We start from the raw sequence: 9,160 nt of genomic DNA, 5'->3' as shown, positions 1-9,160 counted from the left end.
CAAATTATTCAGTCCAATAATTATTTATTGGTTTCCCGACGTCAACTAGATAAAAAGTTATTTGAAAAAACTACAGTTTTTGCTGAATGAACATGCCCATAGTTATTCTATATCTATGGACATATATCTTCATCGCGTTGACAAACATGCGCGCAGCGGCTAATACCTCAAAAAGTTTTGCGAAATTCGAGACTGTAAATAATTTGTGGTCACGTTGCACATACCTCGGAACCGCATTGCGAGATCCGTTCAGTTATCAGCATTCTTGACGACGATTGTAACGTTTCTGTTCTTTCTTTTTTTTTTGCAAAATCCAGAACCGACATCCATGTTTCATAATATACCGCATCGCGCGCTTTGATTATTCTGGGTATATCATAGATCTGACCGTTAAAAAATTAATTAAAGAATCGCGGTGGCTGTTATTTCGTGATATGTAGCAAAACTCCAGCCTCCCCCCTCCCATCGAAGATGTGTTGTGATGGTCGTAGCACGTGGGACGGAGGCTTGCGCACCCCCGCGTTATTTGTCGCATCACGGGTTCGCCGCGCGACGCAACGCTTGCGCGTTTTTGGCGAACGATCAGCTGGCCTGGGGTAGAATTATATATCAGTAACGACGCACTCCCCTGCGAATAATATCGAACGGACGTATTGGAATAAAAGATGGAAACAGGAGGAATGGTTGTCGGTGGAAATTCATCTACCTTATACCGATAAAATGAAACATTGTTCAAAAAATTGAGGGGGCTAACAGCAAGGAAACAACTTAACATTAACATGTATAAATAATATTGAACGTACGTAAAAAGCGGGTCGAAAGAGGAGAAGAAGCAGAAGTGATTATACGAAAAATGTTAGCCTCAACAATAGATTATAAATAATAACCTACACATTGTCTCGCAGCCAATACCCAATTATGGCAAAGTTTAACTCGCCCATAAACATCGTTTATGTTATGTGTTTAGTATGTCAAATTAACAAAATATTCGATATTAAATTAGTCGACGCGTCTAGTAACGGTATTAAAAATTCACCGCCGGGTGAAGAAGCATCGACGGCAAAGTATTTTGGAACAAAAAATTTCGAAGACAAACATGTGCCGGACGATCTGCGAAGTCCTTTTCCCGGTATGGAGTTCGGTCCGATGGGTCCAGTCAAAAGACACGATTTCAAAGGGGATGTGGAAAAATCTACGCGTCAATACGATATTGTTACCGTTGAATTTCACAGGGTAGAAACCCCGTTTGTTATCGGTATATGGATATTCTTTGCCAGCATCGCTAAAATAGGTAAGTACACGGCTATATACTCGTATAATACGCAGTTAACTCTTCCGCAAAACGAAACTTTACACTCGCCATGTGACATACGGACAATAATTCCAACCCCTGTACAGGTTTTCACATGGCACCAAAATTAAGCAGAATGTTTCCCGAATCGTGTCTCCTCATCGTCGTCGGGGTCGTAGTCGGAGTATTGCTATTCCACGCCGGTAGCGTCCACGTATCCCCGCTAACTCCAGACACATTTTTTCTCTACATGCTACCACCGATAATATTGGACGCCGGATACTTTATGCCGAATAGATTATTCTTTGACCATTTGGGAACTATACTGCTATTTGCCGTCCTTGGAACCATATTCAACACCTTGTCCATCGGTAAGCGTAAGAGAAATATTATGTGGGTTCTGTAATGCTAAGCGCAACCTACATTGCGGTGACGATTCACACTGCGAAGCTGGTTCGCGTCTAGAATTATTTCAAGTCTGGAAAACACAGGAATTCGCAATTACTGTGTTATTCTTATCCTTTCCTTACAATTCATTTTTCAATTATATCACCACCTAAATAGTTTCGTACGTACAACACTTATCGCGTGACTTATTCTCGATTTTTACTTTGTCTAATGAAACGTCGTGTAGAATAGCTCAATAGAAATAGTAAACATTTGACGCGGGGAAACCGAAAACGCGAGGTTGATTCGGAATGTTAAAATGCGTAGAGCCTGGCTGGTTAAACCACGAATATAGAACTTTTTCGTAAAATAAGACGTCATATTTTCAGGTGGATCACTGTGGATATTAGGACAAAGCGGTTTATTCGGGTGTAAGCCACCGCTGCTTCACATGTTCCTGTTCTCAGCCTTGATAAGTGCCGTAGATCCTGTAGCCGTGTTAGCTGTTTTTGAGGAAATTCACGTTAATGAAATACTGTACATAGTTGTGTTTGGGGAGAGTTTGTTGAACGATGCTGTTACCGTGGTAAATATTCCTGCGTTCGAGGTGTGGAGCCGTGCTCGTGAAAGATTAATTAACAGGCCTATCGCTTTGTTTTTCTTTTTTTAAACTATATATACAGGTACTTTACAACATGTTTGAAGCTTACAGTGAAATGGGTGAGGCCCGGATAGTCTATACCGACATAATGTCGGGATTTATGTCGTTTTTAGTCGTTGCTATTGGTGGCACAATAATTGGTATTGCCTGGGGATTTGCTACTGGATTCGTAACTAGATTTACGGATCAAGTACGGGTCATTGAGCCGATATTTATATTCGTTATGGCCTATTTGGCCTACCTTAACGCAGAGATCTTCCACATGTCGGGAATATTAGCGTGAGTTACCGTCACTTTTATTTTTCCCGCCATAACGTCGGCAATCTAGCTGGTAAATAGATGGTGAATTTTTTGGAAAAATTGACGTAGATCTTGCCAAAGATAACGCACGACGCTACTCTCATGTGTGATGTAAAATCTATATGGAGTAGTGGGTTTTCACAGTCCAATTATTCATATTTTTCTTTCAGAATAACATTTTGTGGTATAACAATGAAGAATTACGTGGAAGCAAACATATCGCACAAATCGCATACCACTGTTAAATATACAATGAAAATGCTCTCGAGTAGCTCCGAAACAATAATATTCATGTTCCTCGGGGTAGCAACTGTCAACAACAAACACCATTGGAATACATGGTTCGTTGTAATGACCATAGTATTTTGTTCCGTCTACCGTATTATCGGTGAGTAGCCGTTTCTTTTTCAATTACGGACGGTTTTACGTAATTTTCAAGATTGCAGGCAAGGCGCGTACACAGGCTAATCCTTTTCCCTCACCAGGTGTGGTGCTCTTGGCTGCTGTAGCGAATCAATTCCGCTTACACAAATTGGATAAGGTTGAGAAGTTCGTAATGTCTTACGGCGGTTTGCGGGGTGCTGTGGCATTCGCGTTGGTCTTGTTGATTGATCCTGCTCACGTTCCGCTTCAACCGATGTTCGTCACCACGACTATCGCTGTTATTTACTTCACAGTCTTTATTCAGGTATAAGGAATAGTATATAGGTACAGTAGTTATCGGATCTCCGTTAATACCCGCGTGATTCTTGCGTTGGTTTTGTAACTCCGAGTTAAAACTACACATCCGCTTACGATAAGCTCGAATGTTTAAATGCAGATGTATAAGTTATAATTCGAATCATTATTTCAGGGAATTACCATCAAGCCTCTCGTCAGAATATTGAACGTAAAAAGAGCTGAGAAACGAAAGCCCACTATGAATGAAAGGATTCACGAACGAGTAAGCATCGCAGCAGTACACTTTATAGCGCAATGTTTATCAAATATGATAGAGCTTGACGTAATTTTCATTTTCGGCGTATGCTAACAGATCATGGACCACACGATGACCGGAATTGAAGACATATTAGGCAAACATGGGAATTACCACGTCAGGGATAAGTAAGTACAGATATGTTCGATTGTAGGAATATTTTCAACACTTACATATGTATAACATGGGAAAATAATCGTACTATTTGTTTCTTGTTCCTCTCTATTACTCTTTCTCTCTCTCTCTCTCCCCCTCTCGCTCGTTCTTTCAGATTTAAACGATTTGACAACAAGTTCATTCGTCCCTATCTCCTGAGAAATCATCAAGGGGCTGAGCCAAAAATTCTAGAAACTTATTCAAAACTAACAATGAAAGATGCGATGGAATACATAAGAAGAAATGCGTCGACTATAGGAAATATTAGCGGCACAGAGAGCATGTCTGCAATATTTCGCAACTACAGTAACACTGGTCAATTCAATGGCAGGTTAGTTCAGAAAAACATTGCACAAGATTATTCATGCACGTACGAATAATTGTACCGTCGTTATTCAATAGTTTCGTTTCTGAATTTTCCGGGGTTATAATTTTGCAAAAATTTTGAAATCTACACGTCAATTACAGCCCAAGTTTTAGTCAACTAGAATCTAGCTGGAACATTGATCTCCAAGAACTGGAGTATAATCCGTCAAAGAAAGACTTGACAGATGCCAAAATACATCACTTACTTGCGGAAGAATTGTGCAAGCCGTATAAACGCGTAAGTTATATCAAACTCAAAGTCACTCGCATCCGTCGATTACTTATGTTTGGAGACAATGCGAACAAACATTTTCATAATCGTTACAGCATCGTCGGCTTAGTTATAGTCGTCACGCGGTTAACGATCGTGACTTATCGACGCAAGTAAACTATAAAATGCACATGAACATAAGACGTATGATGGGAGAGCATAAGCATCGAAACAAACGCAGCAAGAAATTGCCAAAAGTACGTTTAACTTGTCAACACATTTACAGTTTCGAGTTTCTCTTTGCTTCCACGCGAATGAGAGGTAAACAATTTTTCTTTCATTTGTAGGAAGGAAAGCAAAACCACGTCAGTTTCCCGGAATTTCAACAGAATGGCTCTACTAAATTATTTTCACAAGGTACTGCATATAAATTCCACAATTGAAAAATACCCGTTAACTATGGGTAATTTAATTTATTCTGGGGTTAATTCTCACGAGGGAAAACCATAAGAAAATAAATATGAATATACAGAAGTATTCATTAACGTGTAGGCAATAAAATTAGAAAAAAAGGAAGCGACGATATGGAAGGAACCCGAATATTATTCAGTGGATTTTCGTTAATTTAAATAATTTCTTAGATTACATCAATGAAGTACTTTATGAATCCGAATGTAAGGATGGATATAAACCAAGTAATAAAGATGATTGGGAGTCCGGGATTACATTCACAGCACGTTCATCAGGTAAACTAAAATCAAGCCTATGACAATATTGTATTGTATTAATTGACAGTTGACCAATGCTAAAAACAGATGTCGACAATAAGGGTGTACGTTATTTCAACTTCAATATAAGCTAAAGCATTATAAGCAATTAAAGCGTTTACTAGATTTTTTCGAACCTATACAGGGCCTAGAAATTTATTGTTCAACCAGAATCGGACTTGAAAGTAAGAAGTTGAAAAAATCCCAAGCGCGATAAATACTTCTACATTTACATGTTTTCTGTTACAGATCCCCCAAACGCTCTGGATTTGCAACTGGATTTAGTAGGATTGCCACGTGACATGGAAGGTACAAATATCTGAGTTTGCGCAAAGCCTACAAACGTTGGACAATTTGTTTTTACCGTTTTTTAAAATGATAAAGTTGCTCATTTCTTGAACGTGGAGTAAAACTGACAATCTTCACTGAACGTAAATTCAGGTGAAAAACGTATACTCACTTGTATGAAGTAGTTTGTCTATAATAAATTTCTAGGAGACTGCCAACGAGCCACAACTCCAACAGCAACGGAAACGATGCTGCCTTGGAAGAGAGAAGATGATTATGATTCCACACGTCCAGTGAAGCAAAATGAATTCCCCGCTTGGTGTTCCAATAAGGAATATTTGGCTTACAATTCGCCATCAGCAACGTTTCTGGGTGAGTAGCTATAAGCCTGTGTAGTACATGCGATTATATTCCATCCAATCTCATACATGTTTCTAGGAGGGATTGAACAGCCTAAAGTTCAATCGGTCATTGGTCTTTTCGCTCAGGAGAGTATTTGCTCGATAAACTCAACGGGATCACAAGATGGTATTGAAAGCACACCTTCCGTGGCGCAATTAGAATATTGCTACTCTCCATTGAGAATAACAGGTACTTGTAATGGCGAAATGAAACTCAATGTGACTTTTCCATAGATAATTGATCCTGACAGGAATTAAGGAGATTGTAACTCAAGAGTTCTTAATTAATAGAATGATTGAAATTACAGATGGTGCTCACCGATCGTCTCGTCGAGGATCAATGATGGAATTGAGATCGGTCGAGCCAATATCACAAGAAAAGCCCGCAAACGGATCACATTCTTTACCCGAATGCTGGAATCCACAAAAATTGCGTTTATCACAATTTCCATACGCAGTAAAAACGCCTAGCTTATCAACGGCTCTTATAACTTCGTCTTCTGATTCGTCAGATTATGAAGAAGAAAATATATGAAAATAATCTTTCCAGAGTACTGAAAATGAGATTAGCTGTAATATAAATTGAACAAATTTTATCTAGCCTTAGGTTAATCAACTAATCGTTGTGTATTGCAGCACGCCACCAACTTCATCGATTCATTGGTATTATTCTACTTTATTTTCGGCGATAAAAATTCACAAAGACTCATATTTTTTCATCTGACACTGTATCGTCACGGACCTATGTGTAAGTTGTTGATTCTGAAACTATCTTGATTGCAATAAGAAAACGTCTGAAATAGATTTGGCGCAGACTGTAGAAACTAGTGTTGTAAAAAGTTGATAATAAAGAAATTCGGAACACCAGATCTTGATATCGATCATACCTATTATAAATCCCCTATTATTACTTGCCATATACGAGATCTTAATATGGTTGAACATGATTAGAATATTGATAAATTAGGAATTTCGTTATGATCGCCTTTACGAAGATCCAGAAATATCCAACTATTCAATAATGAGATAACTGGGTTTTGTTATTTGGAAACAACTTTATTGTCAACTTAATAAGCAGAGCAAAATCATTATTTGATTTTTGTAGAATATTGATTTGAGGTGAGACTTTTGAGCGAAACAGGATTACACAGGATAACCAAGTCGATGAAAGCCACAGCAGTCAGTAGAGCCTGACTTAATCCTTCTTTTCTAAATTTATTGCTCCCATTGTATAAGCTTGCTTCAAAAGGATCAATAATTACTGGTAGAATATGTGATAAGGATTTGCTAATATTATCGTCTATAATTGTTTGTACTAAGGAATCTGCTGACACAGTTTCACGACCAATAATTAATTGAAATAATTTTGGTGGTATATTTGGTCGTATGAAATAGTGATTATCAATCTGCGTGTAGCTTGGTCCCTCATTTCCTGAAAATAAATATATCATTAGGATGCCGTCATAGATATGATTTACTGAAACTCAACAGTTTTTCTTACCATCGGACTGATTGAATTTTGTACTGATTAACATTTGTAACGTCATAGCCAACTGAAAGCGTTGTATATTCCTAAGCATAGTTTTGCTATCAATTTTATTTTGAAAATTCGTGAGGGGAGTTACATCTTCTGCTACATAGACATCTGACACAGGCAGTTTGCTCCAGACTTCTAATGCCTATAATTGAAATCGAATGTCCTCAAAGTGTTTTTCGATTTCGGTTGTCAGAGTTTTAGTGTAGTTCCATCCGAGAGAAAATGATTTCTGCTGCTTATATGTAAAGACTATTTTTGCTGAAACATTCTTTTTGTTTGGTAGACGATTATATCCATTTATTTCAACCCATCTTCTTCACAGGGCTAATTGCCGCAATTATCAAGCCATACACATATGTCTGTTTATGCGACATTGTGATTAAATAATGTTGTATTTTATACATTATTTCAATATAACAAATACTAATTGTTTCGTTGAAGGCAATTTTGTCGATGCAACAATCGATTTTCTGACAGATGCTTACAGAGTTCATACTAATCCTGCATTGTTTGCACCTACTTATTTTGATTCATTATGGTAATTTCGTTTCAATGGCCGTTTGCAACTCTGGCAATGAATTAAGCAGTTTTGTAGCGTGTAGCACAACTTGTACACTGAATCAGGCATATTCAGTCCATCAGGTACATAAAGCTCTACAAATTTATTTGAGAATATGAAAAACAAGCATTTTGGTAACTAAAAGAATTTCGTGATGTTTCAAGTTGTGCTGGAGAGTTGACAAAAATTGTCTTGCGCAGTTAAGCTATTTATCTATCATCTCAAAAGTAAATCATAAGAACTGAAGCCTATGCACCAAAGGCAATCAACCCTGATCTTGGGTTTTACGATTGTCTAGAGTACAAGTACATCACCTAGTAAAGTTCGAATGACGCATATTTTTATCTTACCACATTGTGAAACAAATTGGTATTGATTTGCTTAGGCCATTCCGGAAAGTCACAAGCATCCCATACCAACAAATGACCATCGATATCCATTTTTGTCCAACTCACATGTGTCAAGCCTACATGAATACTTGTTACAGTTTTAATTTTCTGAAAATAATTACACCAAACGTGGTCATCGTGGTCATTATCGTCATCAAGTCTTCAATTTTTAGTTGAAATTACTAGTTTTCATACATCACCTACTATTTTTTAGATAAAGGCAATGAATCAATAAAGAGCTAACAATAGATAATGATTTGACAAACTCACAGATCTTTTCTCTTTCGTTAAAGCATTCAAAGTGATATTCTGCAGTACTTTTTTCAGTGGCTTATCCAATGATCTGGTTTTGTCTATGGGCTCTTCCGCTATTGAGCAAAGGAGTTTTTCCAGATACTTCTTGTCGAAATTCTCAACATCGAGTAATTGTTTTATACTTGTAAATGGTCCTTTCTTTATCCGGTATTTTTGTATTTGTTGGGAGCATCCTTTAGAAATGTCGTACCTGCATGGTTATTCATTATTCGAATAAAATCTATGCTATAATTTTGATGCTTTGAACAACAACGCGATATCGAAAATAGAGAATATCGATGTTTCAACAAAAGCTTATATTATTTTGTAATATATAGCTTCATGATCAAATACAAGTTTGACATAAAATTTCTCACAACAAATTCATTTACGTTCACCTAGTCAAATTGCTAGGACATGTTGAATTCAAAACAGTGAGTATTCGGTCCACTGTTTGGTTGTCGTACTTCGACATGAATTCCAAACCAGGTGCCACCTCGGACGATTCTTTTGCTGGTGCGGTAGGTATTTTTAAATGAAAGTAGGAATTTGCTATCTGAAATTGATTGTTTTGAAA

General features: G+C 37.5%; 2 protein-coding genes across 7 annotated transcripts in view; one reads left to right on the top strand and one right to left on the bottom strand.

Moving 5' to 3' along the window:
- The first annotated feature begins 590 nt into the window (after positions 1–590).
- Positions 591–6,671, top strand: LOC124175552 (probable Na(+)/H(+) antiporter nhx-9). Of its 3 annotated transcripts, XM_046555933.1 has the most exons (18): positions 596–855; positions 1,004–1,291; positions 1,399–1,662; positions 2,068–2,264; positions 2,362–2,618; positions 2,810–3,027; positions 3,125–3,327; positions 3,493–3,582; positions 3,673–3,743; positions 3,887–4,102; positions 4,240–4,375; positions 4,465–4,605; positions 4,696–4,765; positions 4,990–5,094; positions 5,365–5,424; positions 5,611–5,775; positions 5,842–5,994; positions 6,113–6,671. In XM_046555933.1, the coding sequence occupies exons 2-18, from the start codon at positions 1,132–1,134 to the stop codon at positions 6,337–6,339; spliced, it is 2,733 nt and encodes a 910-aa protein (XP_046411889.1). In that variant the 5' UTR covers positions 596–855; positions 1,004–1,131; the 3' UTR covers positions 6,340–6,671. The 3 variants fall into 3 exon arrangements, with proteins under 3 accessions (XP_046411888.1, XP_046411886.1, XP_046411889.1); XM_046555932.1 differs by having other exon boundaries at positions 591–1,291; positions 4,252–4,375; XM_046555930.1 differs by having other exon boundaries at positions 593–1,291.
- The window catches only part of LOC124175556, a 9,677-nt gene continuing 7,047 nt past the window's right edge, over positions 6,531–9,160 (bottom strand). For 2 of the 4 annotated variants that reach the window (XM_046555942.1, XM_046555941.1), the window contains exons 2-6: positions 8,982–9,139; positions 8,560–8,794; positions 8,251–8,397; positions 7,306–7,483; positions 6,531–7,236 (exon numbers count right to left, since the gene is read on the bottom strand). In XM_046555942.1, coding sequence (XP_046411898.1) covers positions 6,893–7,236; positions 7,306–7,483; positions 8,251–8,397; positions 8,560–8,794; positions 8,982–9,058 — 981 coding nt within the window. In that variant the 5' untranslated portion in view covers positions 9,059–9,139 and the 3' untranslated portion in view covers positions 6,531–6,892. Of the gene's footprint in view, positions 7,237–7,305; positions 7,484–7,861; positions 7,996–8,250; positions 8,398–8,559; positions 8,795–8,981; positions 9,140–9,160 lie in introns of those variants that run through there. The other 2 variants (XR_006869194.1, XM_046555943.1) reach the window with 2 other exon arrangements.

This window comes from Neodiprion fabricii, chromosome 2 (assembly GCF_021155785.1).
Source record: "Neodiprion fabricii isolate iyNeoFabr1 chromosome 2, iyNeoFabr1.1, whole genome shotgun sequence".
Classification (NCBI taxonomy): domain Eukaryota; kingdom Metazoa; phylum Arthropoda; class Insecta; order Hymenoptera; family Diprionidae; genus Neodiprion; species Neodiprion fabricii.
The sequence above is the reverse complement of the archived record's forward strand: the minus strand, read 5'-3'. Positions and strand labels throughout refer to the sequence as shown.

What these genes read in the sequence shown, in the direction of transcription:
- LOC124175552 (XM_046555930.1), top strand. Translation starts at nt 919, where the DNA reads ATGGCAAAGTTTAACTCGCCCATAAACATCGTTTATGTTATGTGTTTA. An exon ending in TGCCAGCATCGCTAAAATAG is followed by an intron (nt 1,292 to 1,398) that starts GTAAGTACACGG and finishes ACCCCTGTACAG; the next exon opens with GTTTTCACATGGCACCAAAA. An exon ending in AATTACCACGTCAGGGATAA is followed by an intron (nt 3,744 to 3,886) that starts GTAAGTACAGAT and finishes TCGTTCTTTCAG; the next exon opens with ATTTAAACGATTTGACAACA.